This window comes from Ranitomeya imitator, chromosome 1 (genome assembly GCF_032444005.1).
Source record: "Ranitomeya imitator isolate aRanImi1 chromosome 1, aRanImi1.pri, whole genome shotgun sequence".
NCBI lineage: Eukaryota > Metazoa > Chordata > Amphibia > Anura > Dendrobatidae > Ranitomeya > Ranitomeya imitator.
Genome location: NC_091282.1, coordinates 350,392,211 through 350,414,399, shown reverse-complemented (window position 1 = coordinate 350,414,399; position 22,189 = coordinate 350,392,211). Strand labels below are relative to the sequence as shown.

Sequence of the window (22,189 nt, the reverse complement as noted above, 5' to 3'; positions counted from 1 at the left end):
AATAACAAGAATTGTCAAGAGCTGGTGAGTGCAGCCATTTTTTGTTCTTTCTTACTATTATTTATTAATTGTATTATTCTTACATTTGAATAAATAAAGTATATATGGATTCTAGACTCCCGATTCTTTAGAATCGGGCTGCCATCTAGTGAATAATAATACCAAAACTTTTTCTCCACTCATGGTTAGTGGTTGGGTGAAGCCATTTATTGTCAAACTACTCTGTTTTCTCTGTTTAAATTATAATGACAACCCAAAACATCCAAATGACCCTGATCAAAAGTTTACATACCCATTTTTTAATACCGTGTATTGCCCCCTCTAATTTTAATCAATGACAGCTTGAAGTCTCTTGTGGTAGTTGTGGATGAGGTTCTTTATTCTTTCAGATGGTAAAGCTGCCCATTCTTGGCAGAAAGCCTCCAGTTCCTGTAAATTCCTGGGCTGTCTAGCATGAACTATGCGCTCGAGATCTCCCCAGAGTGGCTCAATGATATTGAGGTCAGGAAACTGAGATGGCCACTCCAGAACCTTCACTTTGTTCTGCTGTAGCCAATGACAGGTCTGCCTTCTGTTTTGGATCGTTGTCATGTTGGAACGTCCAAGTACGTCCCATGCGCAGCTTTCAGGCTGATGACTGCAAATTTGCCTCCAGTATTTGCTGATCCCCAAAACATCAGCGATCCACCGCCGTGCTTTAGTTGAAATGGTGTTCCTTTCATCATAGGCCTTGTCGAATGTATCATTTATGGTTGTGGCCAAAAAGTTAAATTTTGGTCTCATCACTCCAAAATACCTTGTTCCAGAAGTTTTGAGGCTTGTCTCTGTGCTGTTTTGCGTATTGTAGGCGAGATACTTTGTGGCATTTGTGCAGTAATGGCTTTCTTCTGGCGACTCGACCATGCAGCCCATTTTTCTTCAAGTGCCTCCTTATTGTGCATCTTGAAACAATTACACCGCTAGTTTTCAGAGTCTTATTTCAGCTCATGTTACTTGTGGGTTTTTCTTTGCATCCCAAACAATTTTCCTTGCAGTTGTGGATGACATTTTTGCTGGTCTGCCTGACAGTGGTTTTGTTATTACAGAGCACCGGATTTTCCATTTGTTAATCCCAGTTTGAACGCTGCTGACTGGCATTATCAATTCCTTGGATATCTTTTTGTATCCCTTTCCTGTTTTATACAGTTCAACTACCTTTTCCAGTAGATCCATTGACAACTCTTTTGCTTTCCCCATGACTCACAATCCAGAAACGTCAGTGGCTGGATAAAAGATGCAATAGTCTGTTTGGTTCCCAGAAACTCACTAAGCTTTTATGCACACAGCCTAATTTCCCTTGATTACAAGCAAACCGGTCACAGGTGAGGATGTTACCTTTAGTAGCCATTCAAACCCATTTGTGTCAACTTCTGTGCAGGCCAAAATCACCAGGATATTTAAAAGGAACCTGGCACCTGAATTTGGCGGGACCGGTTTTCGGTCATATGGGCATTAGTGCACATGCGCCAGTACACTATGTCCCGGAATACAGCGAAATAGTTCCGGGACATAGTGCGCCGATGCATGTGCACTAATGCTTTTCGGCTTTGCCCGCAGTTGGGCAAAGCATACTGCGCGTGCGCAAGGCAAGATTGCCTTGCGCAGGTGTGTACTACGGAGGACAGAGAATGAACTTCAATCCAATATTGCGGCCAGCATGCAGCCAGCAGGTAAGGAAAGGGTGAATCAAACACCCAAAAACTCCACCCATATGACCGAAAACCGGTCCCGCCAAATTCAGGTGACAGGTTCTCTTTAAATTTTTGATCAGGGTCATTTCGATGTTTTGGGTTGTCATTATGATTTAAAAAGAGAAAACACAGTAGTTTGACAATAAATGGCTTCACCCAACCACTATGAGTGAGAAAAAGTTTTGATGGTATTCATATTCTCTGAAAAAAGGCCAAGGAAGCAAACATTCTGCTGAGGTATGTAAACTTTTGAGTACAACTGTATAATCTGCATAGTCATTAACTGAGACGTGGATAATGTACCACACAGATTTGAAGCAATTGAAAACTTGGGTTAGAAATAACCAGAAGTTTGATGTAGGGGTATTGTGAAATGTGTGTGTGCGCGCGTGTATGTGTGTGTGTAATAGAATATATATATATATATATATATATATATATATATATTCTATGTGTGTGTAGGGACATATGTCTAGGGTTATATGTGTGACTAGTGATAATGTAACATCTGTCCTGAAGGCAAGTCGCACCTAGGTGTTAATAGGTACTTCCTTGGTACTAGTAGAAATTCTGTCTCCATATCCCACCAGGAGGTCTGGCTAACGCCAAGAAGAAAGGAACACTTGACACCTCTGAGGTCTTGGAGGGGAGACGCCAATTGTGGCCTGAGGGAATCTATCCCTGAGAACCTTTCCACAAGAGAAAATAATATATTCATTGGGGGCATGGCCGTGGCCCAATCAAACAGGCAGCAGTTATGATATTGGCCTGAGAGGCCTGTCTAGAAATCTGACCTCAGACCAAAGTTATAAATTTAGGCTGCACACAGAGAATTGTGTTCACATGATAGGGGCAGCCTGAGAAGCTGATGTGATCCAATCTACATTCTTCCTTCCCTCAGGGAGCAGAAAGCAACTACCAGTTAGATAATTTCTGTAAGTTTTCTCCTGTTTATTTTGACACTGTTTTGCATAAGTTGTATGTCTTTTTATTATCATATTTTTATACCTTTTTCTTATTGTAAGCATTGAACCTTTTGTTATTAAAGTATAAAACTATAACAAGTTGAACCTTGAATGTTCTAAAAGAATCCATAGCCTAAAGGTGTGTGAGCCTTATGAGTGATAGACATATTTTTATTAGTATTATTATTAGTCCGGGACTCATCGCCCGTGTATTCGATGAGTGGTGGCAGCGCATATGAGCGGGTGTGTGGCCTGGGTCGGTGTGTGATTTATGCTCCCATTACAGCATAGGACAGAGGTTGAATGCTGGGACTGAGAGTAGGGAGATAGATTAACCCTTGCAGGCACAACCCCAAGTCACGTGTGAGAGCAGGCATGTGACGAATAAGTGACACCACGGAGAGGGGATCCGTGACAATTGGTGGCAGCGGTGGGATAGAAATATTTCTATTAGAGCATTAGTGCAGGGTTTAAGCAATTATTCCCTGTACTAAAGAATTGGTATCCTTGCGAGGAGTGCACCAGTTCTTCAAAGTTCAACTCAGTGCTTACTTAGACATACTTGCAAACAGTTCCCCCTCCCCGTTTTTCTTTTCTATCTTTTATTTGGAAAAGGCTGTTCATCGATATGGCAGCCCAGTACAAGAAGCAGAGCAAAGAAGTTCTGACCGACCTCTGTGAGCAGAGAGGAATAGAGACAGCAGACAGATCCAGGGAGCTGCTGATACACGCCCTGGTCGAGCAGGACAGAGCAAAGTGCTGGAACATCTGGGCAAGGAGAGAGCCCACCTCAGAGAGACCCAGCAATGCCAGCTCTTGCACCGGAGATGCCTGATGGAAATGTCAGCAATGCCAGTACTGAGGAGCCTATGGACTGTACTTTGCAAATGGACTTACAATGGCTGGGAACAAGTGATTCCAATCTGCGCATGCAGCTGATTCTACAGTACCGACAGGCTGCTGCTGCAGAATGCCGGGAGGAGAGAGCTTTCCAGCTTCAGATGGCTCAAATAGAACGGGGTATCAGTCCTCAGATAACCCCCTCCCAGGACATAAATCCAAGGCGGCCACGTCTTGAAAACTTCCCTGTGATGGAGAAGGATACGGACTTGGTACTGCCTGCAGGTTTTTTTCAAATCCCCGCAGGAAAGTATCTATCTACCCCGTGAGCAGTGGGCACAGTATCTAACCCCAGGGTTGGGAGACAAAGCCCTGGAAGTTTTTGCTGGCCTCCCACCAGAGCTAGATGCGAACTATGAGGCCATAAAAGAGGCCCTGATCAGGAAATACAACCCAACACCAGAAGTGTATCGTACAAAGTTCCGGAACCTACAACGTGGATCAACTGACAGCTATGCGGATGTTGTGAGCACCTTGAGGACCACGTTCCACCAATGGATTAGGGGACTTTCTGTTAACAGTTTTGAGGACTTAACGGATTTTATGGTCAAGGATCAATTTCTTCACATGTGCCCCACGGATGTATGACAATTTGTGTGTGATCGGGAGCCACAAACTGCAGATCAGGCTGCAAGGATTGCGGACTGCTATGTGGCTAACAGGATGCCTGAGGTGCCAAAGCCATCGGGATTCAGCTGGAGGGGAGGTAAGCCAAACGGGGACCCTTCTCCCTCTGCCGGCTGATCACCAGTGCTGTCCAAGCCCACCTTCTATGGGGCCCTGGGGAATAGACATTCTCTAGGCGATGCACGCCGGTGCTTCTCCTGCAACAAAGTGGGACATGTTAGCGCTGTCTGCCCTGATAGAGAGAAACGCCCAAATACCACCACAAAGCCATCTGTGCCCCCGTCTGTCCTCTTTGTAGCCGGCTCTGATGCGAGGGCAAATGAGAACTGTCAATCTGTCACTGTTGGCAATAAAGTCACCATTGGTCTCCGAGACACTGGGGCAAAGGTGACCCTGGTGCGTCCAGCCATAACCCCTGCCGATATCATACCAGGAAAGACTGTCTATAACCGGGATTGGAGGGGTCAGCCCTGCCATGCCCATGGCCCGTGTGTACCTGGACTGGGGAGCAGGGAAAGGACAGAGAAGTGGGAGTATCAGAGGCTATTCCCACCAATGTGTTGCTAGGCACGGACCTGGGGAGGATGGTGTCCCACTATGTTCCTCCCTTGCAAGTAAATGATGCAGAGAAGGTGGAAGAAAGACCCACCTGAAATCCCGTGCGAGGAGGGAAAATGTCCCCATGCACAGGACTGTAATTATGTGGCAGCTGTGACCTGGAGTCAGGCTGCGGCTCAGACTCAGGCCCAGAGTTTAGAGGATGAGTCTCAGACAGAACTGCCAGTACAGGAGGCCCATACTGTAGTCCCGGAGCCTCCATACATGGCAGACCCACCAAGGTCCCTGATAAGACACTGAAAACTCAGCTTCAGACCAGGGCCTGGCAGTCACACTAGGCCAGGGCCTGTAGGCTGACCGTCAGAGCTTCCAGGAGGCCCTGCAGACAGATGTCAGTCTGGGGGAGCTCAGATGTCTTGCAGACCGACTCCCTGCTGCTTCTGACAGAGTATACTGGGACGAGGGCAGACTGTATACAGAGACTATCCCCACGGATACTACAGAATCTTGGGACTATGAACGGCGGCTGTTTGTCCCTTATCCATTTAGGGAACAATTATTGAGAATTGCCCATGAAATTCCTTTGGCTGGACACCTTGGAATACAAAAGGCTAAAGCTCGCCTGACAACTTCTATTGGCCCAAGATGGGGACAGATATTGCCAATTACTGCCGATCGTGCGTAGTTTGTCAGAGAGTTGGAAAGTCTGGGAATATACAGAAAGCTCCATTAATACCACTGCCTGTGATCGATGAACCTTTCCAGCGAGTGGCTGTGGATATCATAGGGCCACTTGCAATCCCTAGCAGCGATACCCGGAAGCTGTCAGTTGTCTGTTCCATTGTATGCTCAGTAGTGATGTGTTTTGGGGGTGGGGCTGGTCTCTGCTTTTCCGACTCGGTGTGTTCCCTCCTTACAATGTGCACGGACAGTGCACTCATGCCGATTCGTTGCTTCTCATCAGAGCCATAGAAGGAGAGCACTGTCACTGTGCATTAACCCTTGTACGACATGCACCGTGTATATATGGCACAAGTTAGAAGCGGGTAATGTAGCAGGCTCATGAAGAGGAAAATAAGGGGGAGCTGTAAAATTAGATATTTTTTATACATTTTACAGCTGTAGCATTCAGTACCGCAGCATCCTAGCTGCCCAGCTTCTCAACTTAGTCCCCGACTAAGGGGCCTACCTATGCAGCCGGGACACGTCCGGGCAATCCAGCCAGTCACATGGGCTTTCCGCTGCTCTCCACCCACTGCTCTCAACCCAGTGTCTTACTTCCCAGACGCACAGGAACTCCATGCACTGAGAGGGCTTTTTCAGTGTGCCCCTTTTCCCCCTCACTTGCTGCCCCCTCCACAGCGCCATCTTCTTTCCCTGAGGACGGCTTTCCACCGAAACAGGGACAGAGGCTCAGCTGCTTGTCTGTTGTGTTGGCCCTTATCCCTAGTCTGTCACCAATTCCTCTAGGAGCCTCCTACCCCCCTCTTTTATACTCAAGTTTATACATACATATGATAGGACATGTACCAGGATAGTCTTTTACTTTGGACAGACGTCCACGTTTTCAGAGCATTTTTCAGAGCATTTTTCAATTTCACAGCACTTGGAATTTTTTTCCCGTTTTGAGTACACTATGAGGTAAAATGAATGGTGTCATTCAAAAGTTCAAATAGCCCCACAAAAAACAATCCCTCTTATGTCTGTCTATGTGGACAGAAAAATAAAGGAGTTATGGCTCTGGGTAGAAGTGGAGGAAAAAACAAGTGACAAAACAGAAAATGGGCTTTGGGGAAGGGGTGAAAAAAAAAATAAATTGTACAGTGACAAGATCCTACTGAGCACACATCGTAATTAACAAAAGATGCATGCTCAGTAGAGGGGGAACTAGCCCAGGCCACTGAAACGGTCGTCAATGATGCTGCTTAGTTTCAGGATGCAGACAGATGCTGTGGTCAGTGCCCTCTGGTGACGTCTTGTTTGAGTATACTAGCGTAAACTTGGGATTTTGAAACGAAAAGTCAAACAAAGTTAGTTAAAAAAATAAAGCAGTAATAATTGTAATTAATGAATATAGGCAATTACTTAACAAGGGCTTGGTTTTTTTTTTTTAACTTTTCTGATTCAGTACTAAAGTTTCTTATCCATTTGACAACTTTACAAACCTTGCAACCATTTGTCCCTTTCACAACACTCACTAGATCACACAAATTAGCTGTACATGGCCATGTATTTTACTAGGAGGATAAACCAGCTGGGACATTTCAGAGAGTCCAAATATCTGCCTCGTTAGTTTAGTGACAAGAAACATTATTTTCTTACATTTATTATGAAGTTACAATTTTTATACAGAGCAACCAAGAAGTGAAGTCAGATGCTGACTAGCTCATATCGGCCACACAAAGTCAAACATTTGTATTGAGTCACACATTCAGGTGAGAATTCTGTTGGACAAGCCAGTTGATTGTTTCCAAGAGATGAGACATCTGGTAATGTTGAGCGATATTCCGGAAGGCATCTATCTGATCCAAGAGAACCTGCAAGTAAGAAACATAGATAATGTGTGTTTATGAGATTCTAAATTCAACCTTACTGACCAGCACCAGGCAGCTGCTGTCAAGGCAAATAAAATTTGGATACAGATAAGAACGACCAAGGTTATTAAAGGTACCTTTAAACTAAACAACTTACCAACGATCACGACCAGCGATACGACCTGGCCGTGATAGTTGGTAAGTCGTTGTGTGGTCGCTGTTGAGCTGTCAGACAGACCGCTCTCTCCAGCGACCAACGATCAGGGGAACGACTTCGGCATCGTTGAAACTGTCTTCAACGATGCCGAAGTCCCCCTGCAGCACCCGGGTAACCAGGGTAAACATCGGGTTACTAAGTGCAGGGCCGCTGTCACGTCCCCCGCCGGCGTCCACAGGGTTAAAACTGCTTTCGGCAAGAGCGCTGCTAATGCACGCGCTGCTGCCGAGATGCACCGACTGTCAGCGCCGGCAGTAACGGCGGTGACGTCACCGCTGTGCTCTGCTTTACGGCCGGCGCTGACACAGTCCGTGCATCTCGGCAGCAGCGCGTGCATTAGCAGCGCTCCTGCCGAAAGCAGTTTTAACCCTGTGGACGCCGGGGGACGTGACAGACATCAGAATATGAGTATGTACTGTTTTTTATTTTTTTATTTTTTACAATGGTAACCAGGGTAAATATCGGGTTACTAAGCGCGGCCCTGCGCTTAGTAACCCGATATTTACCCTGGTTACAAGTGAACACATCGCTGGATCAGCTTCACACACGCCGATCCAGCGATGACAGCGGGTGATCAGCGACCAAAAAATGGTCCTGATCATTCCCCAACGACCAACGATCTCCCAGCAGGGGCCTGATCGTTGGTCGCTGTCACACAATGAGATCGTTAGCGGGATCGTTGCTACGTCACCAAAAGCGTGACGTTGCAACGATATCGTTAACGATATTGTTATGTGTGACTCCAGCTCAAGGGAATGGGTGAATGAGAAAACAAAGGTAGGTCATCAAACTTGGGGATATTCATTCTGGAAAAACAAAGGCTAGGCAATCTCATTACAATATACAAACATAGAGGGGACAGTACTGGTATCTTTCTAATGATCTTTTTACACCATGGCCTGTAATAATGACAAAGAGGCATCCTCCACATCTAGAGGAAAGAAGATCTACAGTATTCATAATCATCACATGCAATTCATAATTGTGCGAACAGTGAAACCATGTTTTGTTTTGTTTTTTTCACACACAACATCTAACATGATTCAATATAAAAAAAAAAAAAATACAACTTTGAGGGCCTGGATGCCTTTATTGATAAATATTATAAAGTGTTTTAGATACTAGATTCTGCGATGGGAGGATTATCCTGAGAACTAGTCTGATTGCCGTAGGTGGAGTAGGAAAATATTTTATTCCTTTAATGTGGGGCAAGCAGCATGTGCCTGATGAGGATTTTTGCCTTCCTCTGGAGCAACAGGTTATAGTTTAAACATTATGGTCTTCTTTCAAACTTTAAAACAATGAATACTTTTAATAGACAATAATAAGTACCTTCATTGAAATAGTAAGACTGAAGTCTCCTGCACAGTTGCAGTATACTGGCATGTTTGCTTCTTTTACTCCTTTACACTTCAAACACATCTGGAAACAAGACCATAAAAACCACACTAAATACATGAACAACCAATACACAAGCCAAAACTAAAAGATCACACAAACTCACCAAATCTTGCAGCATAAAAGCCATCATCTTCTTCTGCAGAGCTTCCACTAGTGACATTTCTATGCTGTCCGTGTCATACTCCGCCTGACAGTTGGAACAAATCCACTGTGGCAGCACAGACCCATCCTGTAATGGTGATCAAAGGTGAGAAACCTAAAACCCACCGATACAGCCGAAAAGCAGCTAAGACTACTGCAGACAACACCAGGCTAACCTGACTGAGAGAAGGATCCTTGCACAAGTCAAGGTCTCGGCAGAAATTACAGCTTCTGCAGATGATTTCAGGAAGTATGTAGGAGCGGCATGGATCCTGAAACTGTGCATCTTCTGAGAATTCCCCAACATCAATAAGGCGCAAGAGATCTCTTTTTAACTTGTTAACCTGGTTGGTTATGTTTGAATCCAGAGAAAGAACCTAAAGAACCAAAAAAGCAAAATAATTCAGATAAACAACTCAATATAAGTCCTTTTCTCATTCAACCACGCTTATTATGTGGGCAGCACGGTGGCTCAATGATTAGCACTGTTGCTTTGCTGCAATGGGGTCTTGTGTACAAATCCCACCAAGGTCACCATCTGCAAGGAGTTTGTATGCTCTCCCAGTGTTTGTGTGAGTTTCCCCGGGTATTCCAGTTTCCTCTCACACTCCAAAGACATACTGATAGGGAATCTAGATTGTGAGCCCCAATAATGTCTGTAAAGCTGCAGAATATGTTGGTGTAATAGTAAAATAAATAATAATCCATGCCAAGTCAAGCATTCCATGCTAAGATGTTTAGGGAAATCTACAACATCTTGGACTACAAGGCCTTGGTAATTTACGGTCCTAGTTTTCTCATACTCAAGCCACCCACCAACCCATTATCGCTTTGGGTGCTTTTCCCACTCAATAACCACCTTCGAGTCTGGTAAATGTATTGTCCCCCTAAGGTTATATGTCCTGGCAGTGGATATAGATACGTATCGTTCTGATGCGACAATCCACACCTTGCATTGCAAAGAGTGAAGTCTGCGGTGACATTGCCAGCATAAGTTGATTTCATATTCTACAGCGCATGAATGATCTTTGGTGATGTGCTACACCAGCAATATGCTACATATTAGCCTATCCCAAAGCCTCAAGTGGATGTCCGGTAAAAAAAAAAAATCAAAGTCAATGAATCTGAACTTTTGAACAGTATGGTTACAACTTTTACCAACTTTCCCTTCTGTGAAATGTGATGTGATCTGCTGCTGACATCTTGTCATGAACCAATTTGATAAGTTGATGTCCAATTTGGTAAACCCATTACAGGAAGGTGTTTAAAAAAAAAAAAAAGAATCTACAGAACTTTGCATAATAAAGCTAAAATCGAAACGCAAGTTGCGGGTAGCAGGCTCTATGCACTAACATGTTGTCATTGGCAGCTTCTTTAGGCTACTTACATGCATCTATCATTCTAGCACCTTTTGTGCAGTTTGAGCCTTTGTAATAGCAGCATTTGAGGTAGCAGGTTATGCATCGAGTATTTTTTTTTTTTACAAAAGTATAAAGCAGTTTCCCGCTAACTGCACCTTAATGGGGTGCCAGCTGTGTGCACTCTTAGTGGCTGTTTGTATTTATTGTGAAATATTGGATATCAACCCCTTTGAGACCTAACCTGTTTTCACCTTCATGACCGGGCCAATTTTTACAATTCTGACCACTGTCACCTAACTCTCGAACGCTTCAACGGATCCCGGTGATTCAGAGATTGTTTTCTCGTGACATATTGTACTTTATGATCGCGCTAAAATTGCTTCGATATGACTTGTGTTTATTTGTGAAAGCGGAAATTTGGCTAAAATTTTTTTTGCAATTTTCAAACTTATTTTTTATGCCCTTAAATCAGAGTCATATTGCACAATAGTTAATAAACAACATTTCCCACATGTCTACTTTACATCAGCACACCTTTGGAAACCATTTTTTTCGTTAGGAAGTTATAAGGGTTAAAAGTTGATGAGCGATTTCTCATTTTTACAACAAATTTTGCAAACCCTTTTTTTTTTTTTAAGGGACCACCTCACACTTGAAGTGACTGAGGGGCCTATGTGACAGAAAATACCCAAAAAGTGACACCATTCTAAAAACTGCACCCTAAAGGTGCTCAAAACCACATTCAAGAAGTTTAATAACCCTCCAGGTGCTTCACAGAAATCTTTGGAATGTGGAAGAGAAAAAAAGCAATCATTTACTTTTCTTTCACATAAATTTTCTTTTTTACTTTCACAAGTGTAACAGGAGAAAATGGACCATACATTTTATTTTGTTGTGCAGTTTCTCCTGAGCATGCCGATATTCCATATGTGGGGGACAACCACTGTTTGGGTGCACGGCAGGGCTTGGAAGGGAAGGAGCGCCAGTTGACTATTTGAATGTAAAATTTGCTGGAATAATTAGCGATTGCCATGTCGCGTTTGGAGAACTCCTGATGTGCCTAAACAGTGGAAATCCCCATCAAGTGACCCCATTTTGGAAACTAGACCCCTTATGGAACTTATCTAGATGTGTACTAAGCACCTTTGAACCCATCAGGTGCTACACAGAAGTTTATAATGTTAAGCAGTGAAAAAAACAAACAAAATAAAACCCTCACATTTTTCCCACAAAAATCTATTTTTTCTACAGAGAAGAGGACTAGAACTCTAGTGCCACCTATTGGAAGTAGCAATCCTAACAGTCAATGTCGACCCTTTAATGACCCTTGTCACATGACTTACGATAAAAGCCAAACTAGAATCTCAATTTGCAGACACTGTTTCGGGGTACTGCCCCTCATTGACTGTTAGGATTGCTAATCTTGGTGCCGGGGGTCTCCATGGAGAACATCAGAACAACGCGGTCACATCGCTCCCCGCGCAATGCTTCTCTATGACGATGTCACTACTGACAGCAGCATCAGAGGGGTTAAATGCCCACGATCGGTGCTAGCATTGATTGTGGTCGTTGCTGTGTGGTGTCAGCCGTCACAGCATACAGCCAAAACCCAGGATATACATGTATGGATAGAGATTATATATATATTTTATTTTTTCCTATAGCGGCGCTATACACTTATTTCTCAGCGCCGTTAAAAAGGTGAGGAATAAGGCCCCTTAACTGCCGCTGTTAAAAGGCATATCGGCAGTCATTAAGGGTTAAAGGGGTTTTCCATTACTGAACACCACCATCTACACAGGAAAACATACTATATTTATATTGTATTGCGGAGCTGAGACTTTATCTCCTTACAGACATGGTCTGACCAAATAGCAAAGGCTGCAGCCGACTAGCGGCCACTAATCAGCTGCAGCACTCGTGATGGAATAATGACGTGACATAACAAGGGTACATGACTGCACCAGTATGGCAGGTAAGTACACCATTATTATTAATTTTTCCATTGTGTTGCAGTGAACGAGAATGAAAATACATTTGTCATTAATAAGTGTTCTTTAGTTTTATTACAGAAGCATAAAAAAAAGCATTATATTTATGACCTAATGCATAAACCCAAAGCCACAAGAGGAAGGCGAGTAACCCATCACAGAACGATGGCGACCAGTAAACCACTTCAACCTTTTATCTGCACTTCGTAGTAAGCTTCCAGGACAAATAAACCTCTTAAGAACCCTGACACTTTAGGCCATGTTTATATTAAATCGGATACCGTATTTTCTATTTTAGCAGAGAATAATTACATAAGAAATGTAGTTTTATTCCTAGTTAAATATCTAACACTATCAGTATTATAAAAAAAAATTAGCTAAAGAACACAATACATATTAACCATGCTCACCTTACAAACATATTTAATGAATTCCAGGGCTGGATTATTGAGAGGCAGATGGGATCCGGGTAAAATGGGGAACATTTCAGAGGGCTCGGTCACATGGCGTGTTCCAGTCACTTTCTTCTGGATCTTCTGTGTGATTGTGAAGAAGTTTTGTGTAAGCTCATTCGCTACATAATCTTGAGAAAATGTAATGAGTCCTAGAAGAAGGAATAGAGACCCAATTAAAAATCGGTCCTAAATTTTCAGTAGTAGCAAGTATCATTAATGATTCTACAAAAAAGAAAGGAAAAAATTGCAGATTTCACCCATACTAATTAGTGGTGAAATATCTGCACCAAACACACATTTTTATTTGCCTTTTTGGTGCAGATTTTCCCCCACTCATTAGTATGGGTGAAACCTGCTGCAAAAAAATACTGAAAGTATAGACATGTTGCAGATCTAAATCTCCAACAAATCTGAAAGTCACAAATCTCCCAGGCTTTCTAGGTAAGTTCCCACGATCTATGAACATCCAGCAGAGGGCGCCTCACCGCAAATGAAGCTAAATATAGCTCATTGATCTATTTTTAGCCTCATTCCCCGGGGTTTTGCAGCGAGGAGCAGCCTGCATTAGCGGAACTCCTTGCTGCAAAATGTTTTAACCCCTTCAGAAGGATTTACATCGTTGGACGTTACAGATCTGCGGAGGGTAAGTATATTGTTGGTTTATTATGTTTTTTCTTTCACAGAACGAGGGTCTTCAGTGACTGGATTGGGCGTAGAATAAAATACTCCAACAACCATTGTTTTTATTTCATTAAAATAATTTTAAATAATGTGTTTGTGTTTTATTTAACCCTTTACTACAATTGGATTAATAATGGATAGGTGTCATAATTGACGCCTCTCCATTATTAATCTGGCTTAATGTCACCTTACAATAGCAAGGTGGCATTAACCCTTCATTACCCCATATCCCACCGCTACACGGGAATGGGAAGAGAGTGGCCAAGTGCCAGAATAGGCGCATCTTCCAGATGTGCCTTTTCTGGGGTGGCTGGGGGCAGATGTTTTTAGCCAGGGGGGGGCCAATAACCATGGACCCTCTCCAGGCTATTAATATCTGCCCTCAGTCACTGGCTTTACTACTCTGGCGGAGAAAATTGCGCGGGAGCCCACGCCAATTTTTTCCGCCATTTAACCCTTTATTTTAAGAGCTAGAACGGCCAAATTTTGCAGATACACTCTACTGACATTAGTAGTGTGGAATCTGCAAAAAAAATGGAGAGAAGACATGGTTTACTGTATGTAAACCATGTCTCAAATCATGTCGGGTTTTAGGAAGGAGAAAGAAAAAGCCGGTAATTGAATTACCGGCTTTCAAGCTGTCTAGCGCTGGAATAAATATTAATATATATACATATATGTGTCTCACTGATATATATATATATATACCTATTCTATGTGTCCACATTTATTCTACCTATTCTACTGTAAGCTGACAGTGTGATTTTACTGTACACCGCACTGAATTGCCGGCTTTTCTCTCTAACAGCGCTGCGTATTTCTCGCAAGTCACACTGCTTGTCCGTGTGTAATCCGTATTTTTCACGCTTCCATAGACTTTCATTGGCGTATTTCTTGCGCAGTACGGTGACAAACGCAGCATGCTGCGATTTTCTACGGCCGTAGAAAGCCGTATAATACTGATCAGTAAAATACGGCAGATAGGAGCAGAGGCATAGAGAATAATTGTGCCGTATTTTTTGCGAGTTTTACGGACGTAGTTTCTGCGCTCTTACGTCCGTAAAACTCGCAAGTGTGAAGCCGGCCTTAGATGGAATGGTCTGCAGGCGTCACATTGCATTTGCAGAGCCCCTGATGTATCTAAAAACAGTAGAAATCCCCCACAAGTGACCCCATACTGGAAACTAGACCCCCCTAAGGAACTTATCTAGATGTGTTGTGAGAACTTTGAACCCCCAAGTGTTTCACTACAGTTTATAACGCAGAGCCGTGAAAATAAAAAATCATTTTTTTCCCACAAAAAGGGTTTTTTAGCCCCCCAAATTTTTATTTTCCCAAGGGTAACTAGAGAAATTGGACCCCAAAAGTTGTCCAATTTGTCCCGAGTACGCCGATACCCCATACGTTGGTGTAAACCCCTGATCTGGCGCACGGGAGAGCTTGGAAGGGAAGGAGCACTGTTTTACTTTTTCAACGCAGAATTGGCTGGAATTGAGATGGAACGCCATGTCGCGTTTGGAGAGCCCCTGATGTGCCTAAACAGTGGAAACCCCCCAATTATAACTGAAACCCTAACCCAAACATACTCCTAACCCTAACCACACCCCTAACCCGAACACACCCCCAACCACACACCTAACTCCAACACACCCTCATCTCCAACACACCCCTAACTCTAATCCCAACCATAACCCTAACCACACCCCTAACCCTGACACACCCCTAACCCTAATCTCAACCGTAAATGTAATCCAAACCCTATCTTTAGCCCCAACCCTAACCCCAACTGTACCCCCAACCCTAACTTTAGCCCCAACCCTAAGGGGAAAATGGAAATAAATACATTTTTTACATTTTATTATTTTTCCCCAATTTAAGGGGTGATGAAGGGGGGTTTGATTTACTTTTATAGCGGGGTTTTTTTGCGGATTTTTATGATTGGCAGCTGTCACACACTAAAAAACGCTTTTTATTGCAAAAAATAGTTTTTGAGCCTCCACATTTTGAAAGCCATTATTTTTCCATATTTTGGTCCACAGAGTCATGTGAGGTCTTGTTTTTTGTGGGACGAGTTGACGTTTTTATTGGTAACGTTTTCGGGCACGTGACATATTTTGATCACTTTGTGTTCCGATTTTTGTGAGGCAGAATGACCAAAAACCAGCTACTCATGAGTTTTTTTTTTTTTGGGGGGGGGGGGGGAGATTTATGCCGTTCCACGTTTGATAAAATTGATAAAGTAGTTTTATTCTTTGGGTCAGTACGATTACAGCGATACCCCATTTATTTTATTTATTCTGAGGACTAACTTTTTTATTTTTTCGCTGATGATGCTGGTTGGTGGCTCGTGTTTTTGCGGGACAAGATGACGTTTTTAGCGGTACCATGGTTATTTATATCCGTCTTTTTTTTTTTTAATTTGTTTATTACACAACAACAACAAATGGACATGCATAGTTTACATGTATCCGGGTCAGCACAAATACACATCATAATAGTCAAAGAACACAGTAAAAGTATATAATAAATTTGCATTAATGTGTGTCTCAATACATAGACCGAATCATATAAATTAAGGAAATTACAGTATGTCTACAGTACTTAAAACCTTAAGGCTATGTGCACACGTTCAGGATTTCTCGCAGAAAATTCCTGAGAAAAACCTGAAATTTTCTGCAAGAAATCCGCAAGCGTTTTTGCCGCGGTTTTGATGCGTTTTTTTCCGGACATTTCCCAATGCATTTTGTAGTGGGAAATCCGAAAAAAAAACCCCGCAAAATTAATAAACATGCCGCGTTTTTTACCGCAAAGCGTTTTTTTCACGGAAAAAAACGCATCATGTGCACAAAACATGCAGAATTCATTCTAAATGATGGGATGCATATTGTATGCGTTTTTTGCGGTTTTATAGCGTTTTTATCGGGTATAACCGCGAAAAAACAGCAACGTGTGCACACGGCCTAAAACTATTTTACTGCCAAAACAATCCCCATCTCATTTATAAAGTAATACTGAAGCACAGCGCGAACCATGCATATTTTACCTCAAGCTCTATCACACTAGAACTAGACCATCAACCACGTGATGACAGTAAGGTACAACGAATTCCATACATCCCAAATTATATAATATTTACCTAAACAGTCCCTATTCTGGTATAAGGTACGTTCGTATGGTATGATTGAATTTACCAGCTCAATCCATGCCCCGAGAGATGGATGCGCATTTCCAATCCAACGCAAGGCTATTAGTTTCCTTGCAAAGTGTCTCTCAAGAAAATTTTAACATGGTGTCTCCACATCTCTTCCTCTAGTACCCCAAATAGACAGACTAATGGATTCAGAGGAATGGGAATGTGTACAAGAGGACAACAATGACGTTACCTTGTTCCAAAAAGATAGGTTAACTGGACATCCCCATATCATGTATACAAAGTCTGCCTCTCCTGTGGGGCTTCTAAGGCATTCTGAAGATTGAGACAACCCAATTTTGAAGTCGTAACAGGGTTAAATATGATTGTTGCATTATAGACATTTGTATCATTTTATTATTAGTCGAAGGGTATACTTTAGTTGGGGACTCAAGAATCATCTCCCAGTCCTCATCATGAAGATCAGGTACCAGGCGTTTCCACTTTTCTCTAACTGGTAATAGGGCAGAATCAGCGCCCACGGATAACAGATATGAGTATAGTGCAGAGATAAGACACTGGAGTCCCTGTGATTTAAGGATCCCTATCAGTGGGAAGGATGATAATTGTGTCGTATTTATGCTACGCATATGTGATTGAATTGCTGATCTGAGCTGCAAATAGCGAAAGAACTGAGGCCGTGGGATATCATATTTAAGTTGCAATTGTTCAAAAGACATTAATTAGGGCACCCCATTCATAGAGATCATTAACCGAAAGAACCCCATATGATGTCCTGAATTGAGCAGATGAGTGATTCAGTAGCCCCGGGAAGTATTCATTATTCCATAAAGGCATTTCGACCATAATACCATCAAAGTGAATTACTTTTTTTACCTGCCTCCAAATCAACCTCGCCAGCCAGAGCAATGGTAATAGTCTAGGGGTATTAGGTCTATTTGCTTCTAAAAAACCTTACGGACAATCAACCCTTGCGGCATGAACCAGATGGCTCTCTGAATTTGGCAAACTGCCCCCAGGCATCCATTTCCCCAAAGCTCTAAGTTGTCCGGCCAAATAATATAAAAAAATCTGGTAGCGCCGCTCCTCCCATTTGTTTAGACCTATGCAAGGAAGACAATTTAAGTTTAGGCCTAGCCTTCCCCCATATAAAGGACAAAGCTAGCGAGTTTCAGCTTGAAAAAAGAAGAACTAGGAACCGGTACTGCACTATGTTGGAGGGCGTAATTAAGCTTCGGAAATATTTTAATCAAGTTTATGCGACCTGAAACAGACAGTGGTAATTTACTCCATATAGCAAAATTTATGTTTAACCAAGTCCAGCAACGGAAGAATATTAAATTGTAGATCAAGTCTACTACATTTTGGTACAATTATTCCTAGGTATTTAAAATTAGACACGACCGGTAGTGGGGATAAGGTGATCTATTAAAACATGGGAGAGAAGCATTAAGGCGGATTTATCCCAGTTGATGTGTAGTCCCGAGTGCTTACCAAATCCCTCTATAATGGTGATCACATGTGGTAGGGTCTCTTCTACTTCATCCATAAACATTACTAGGTCATCCGCATATAAAATCAATAATATCCGTGCGGCCTGCTATGTTAATACCTGATAGCAGGAGTGGATCTCAAATGTATTGCTAGTGCTTCAATCGCAAAAGCAAAGAGGGCCGGAGAGAGGGCATCCTTGACGAGTTCCCCGTCCCAAAGAGAATGCCTCAGACAGAGTTATTAATAATTATCCGGGCTTTTGGTTTCATATATATTTCTCTAATCCATTTTTGAAATTTAGAACCAAATCGATATCTCTGTAAGCATGCAGATGGGAAAGGCCATTCAAGAGAATCAAATGTCTTGGCCGCGTCCAACAAGGTCATGGCCCACCTATTCTCCAATACAAACGTACTATATTGGGCTATTGACTGAACTCTCCTAATATTAATAGATGTACTTTTACCCGGCATAAATCCAGTCTCGTCTGGGTGTATTATTTCCAATATTACTGTATATATCCTGGTGGCCAAAATTTTATAATTCATGTTTACTAATGAAATAGGACAATAAGATCCACATTCTAAGGGATCCTTCCCTTTTTTTTTTAACCCCTTCATGACCCAGCCTATTTTGACCTTAAAGACCTTGCCGTTTTTTGCAATTCTGACCAGTGTCCCTTTATGAGGTAATAACTCAGGAACGCTTCAACGGATCCTAGCGGTTCTGAGATTGTTTTTTTGTGACATATTGGGCTTCATGTTAGTGGTAAATTTAGGTCAATAAATTATGCGTTTATTTGTGATAAAAACGGACATTTGGCGAAAATTTTGAAAATTTCGCAATTTTCACATTTTGAATTTTTATTCTGTTAAACCAGAGAGATATGTGACACAAAATAGTTAATAAATAACATTTCCCACATGTTTACTTTACATCAGCACAATTTTGGAAACAAAATTTTTTTTTGTTAGGAAGTTATAAGGGTTAAAATTTGACCAGCGATTTCTCATTTTTACAACGAAATTAACAAAACCATTTTTTTTACGGACCACCTCACATTTGAAGTCAGTTTGAGGGGTCTATATGGCTGAAAATACCCAAAAGTGACACCATTCTAAAAACTGCACCCCTCAAGGTACTCAAAACCACATTCAAGAAGTTTATTAACCCTTCAGGTGCTTCACAGCAGCAGAAGCAACATGGAAGGAAAAAATGAACATTTAACTTTTTAGTCACAAAAATTATCTTTTAGCAACAATTTTTTTATTTTCCCAATGGTAAAAGGAGAAACTGAACCACGAAAGTTGTTGTCCAATTTGTCCTGAGTACGCCGATACCTCATATGTGGGGGTAAACCACTGTTTGGGCACACGGCAGGGCTTGGAAGGGAAGGAGCGCCATTTGACTTTTTGAATCAAAAATTGGCTCCACTCTTTAGCGGACACCATGTCACGTTTGGAGAGCCCCCGTGTGCCTAAAAATTGGAGCTCCCCCACAAGTGACCCCATTTTGGAAACAAGACGCCCCAAGAAACTTATCTAGATGCATAGTGAGCACTTTGAACCCCCAGGTGCTTCACAAATTGATCCGTAAAAATGAAAAAGTACTTTTTTTTCACAAAAAAATTCTTTTCGCCTTAATTTTTTCATTTTCACATGGGCAGTAGGATAAAATGGATCATAAAATTTGTTGGGCAATTTCTCCCGAGTACGCCGATACCTCATATGTGGGGGTAAACCACTGTTTGGGCACTCGGCAGGGCTCGGAAGGGAAGGCGCGCCATTTGACTTTTTGAATGGAAAATTAGGTCCAATTGTTAGCGGACACCATGTCGCGTTTGGAGAGCCCCTGTGTGCCTAAACATTGGAGCTCCCCCACAAGTGACCCCATTTTGGAAACTAGACCCCCCAAGGAACTTATCTAAATGCATATTGAGCACTTTAAACCCCCAGGTGCTTCACAGAAGTTTATAATGCAGAGCCATGAAAATAAAAAATAATTTTTCTTTCCTCAAAAATGATTTTTTAGCCTGGAATTTCCTATTTTGCCAAGGATAATAGGAGAAATTGGACCCCAAATATTGTTGTCCAGTTTGTCCTGAGTAGGCTGATACCCCATATGTGGGGGTAAACCACTGTTTGGGCGCACGGTAGGGCTCGGAAGGGATGGCACGCCATTTGGCTTTTTAAATGGAAAATAAGCTCCAATCATTAGCGGACACCATGTCACGTTTGGAGAGCCCCTGTGTGCCTAAACATTGGAGATCCCCCAGAAATGACACCATTTTGGAAACTAGACCCCCAAAGGAACTAATCTAGATGTGTGGTGAGGACTTTGAACCCCCAAGTGCTTCACAGAAGTTTATAACGCAGAGCCATGAAAATAAAAAAAAAAAATTATTTTCTCAAAAATGATCTTTTAGCCTGCAATTTTTTATTTTCCCAAGGGTAACAGGAGAAATTTGACCCCAAAAGTTGTTGTCCAGTTTCTCCTGAGTACGCTGATACCCCATATGTGGGGGTAAATCAGTGTTTGGGCACATGCCGGGGCTCGGAAGTGAAGTAGTGACGTTTTGAAATGCAGACTTTGATGGAATGCTCTGTGGGCGTCACGTTGCGTTTGCAGAGCCCCTGATGTGGCTTAACAGTAGAAACCCCCCACAAGTGACCCCATTTTGGAAACTAGACCCCCAAAGGAACTTATCTAGATGTGTGGTGAGCACTTTGAACCCCCAAGTGCTTCATAGAAGTTTATAATGCAGAGCCGTGAAAATAATAAATACGTTTTCTTTCCTCAAAAATAATTATTTAGCCCAGAATTTTTTATTTTCCCAAGGGTTACAGGAGAAATTGGACCCCAAAAGTTGTTGTCCAGTTTCTCCTGAGTACGCTGATACCCCATGTGTGGGGGTAAACCACTGTTTGGGCACATGTCGGGGCTCAGAAGGGAAGTAGTGACTTTTGAAATGCAGACTTTGATGGAATGGTCTGCGGGCGTCACATTGCGTTTGCAGAGCCCCTGGTGTGCCTAAACAGTAGAAACCCCCCACAAGTGACCCCATTTTAGAAACTAGACCCCCCAAGGAACTTATCTAGATATGTGGTGAGCACTTTGAACCCCCAAGTGCTTCACAGACGTTTACAACGCAGAGCCGTGAAAATAAAAAATCATTTTTCTTTCCTCAAAAATTTTGTTTTAGCAAGCATTTTTTTAGATTCACAAGGGTAACAGGAGAAATTGGACCCCAGTAATTGTTGCGCAGTTTATACTGAGTATGCTGGTACCCCATATGTGGGGGTAAACCACTGTTTGGGCACACGTCAGGGCTCGGAAGTGAGGGAGCACCATTTGACTTTTTGAATACGAGATTGGCTGGAATCAATGGTGGCGCCATGTTGCGTTTGGAGACCCCTGATGTGCCTAAACAGTGGTAACCCCTCAATTCTACCTCCAACACTAACCCCCCCACACCCCTAACTCTAATCCCAACTGTAGCCATAACCCTAATCACAACCCTAACCCTAAGGCTATGTGCCCACGTTGCGGATTCGTGTGAGATATTTCCGCACCATTTTTGAAAAATCCGCGGGTAAAAGGCACTGCGTTTTACCTGCGGATTTTCCGCGGATTTCCAGTGTTTTTTGTGCGGATTTCACCTGCGGATTCCTATTGAGGAACAGGTGTAAAGCGCTGCGGAATCCGCACAAAGAATTGACATGCTGCGGAAAATACAACGCAGCGTTTCCGCGCGGTATTTTCCGCACCATGGGCACAGCGGATTTGGTTTTTCATATGTTTACATGGTACTGTAAACCTGATGGAACACTGCTGCGGATCCGCAACGGCCAATCCGCAGCCAAATCCGCACCGTGTGCACATGGCCTAATTCTAAAGGTATGTGCACATGCTGCGGAAAAGCAGCAGTTTCCCATGAGTTTACAGTTCAATGTAATCCTACGGGAAACAAAAATCGCTGCACA

General features: G+C 42.7%; 1 protein-coding gene across 1 annotated transcript in view; it reads right to left on the bottom strand.

The window, feature by feature from the left end:
• Positions 1 to 6,977: 6,977 nt before the first annotated feature.
• Positions 6,978 to 22,189, bottom strand: part of POLE (DNA polymerase epsilon, catalytic subunit) — a 143,214-nt gene continuing 128,002 nt past the window's right edge. The window contains exons 45-49 of the mRNA XM_069760226.1: positions 12,836 to 13,029; positions 9,250 to 9,450; positions 9,036 to 9,161; positions 8,864 to 8,953; positions 6,978 to 7,317 (exon numbers count right to left, since the gene is read on the bottom strand). Coding sequence (XP_069616327.1) covers positions 7,204 to 7,317; positions 8,864 to 8,953; positions 9,036 to 9,161; positions 9,250 to 9,450; positions 12,836 to 13,029 — 725 coding nt within the window. The 3' untranslated portion in view covers positions 6,978 to 7,203. The remainder of the gene's footprint in view (positions 7,318 to 8,863; positions 8,954 to 9,035; positions 9,162 to 9,249; positions 9,451 to 12,835; positions 13,030 to 22,189) is intronic.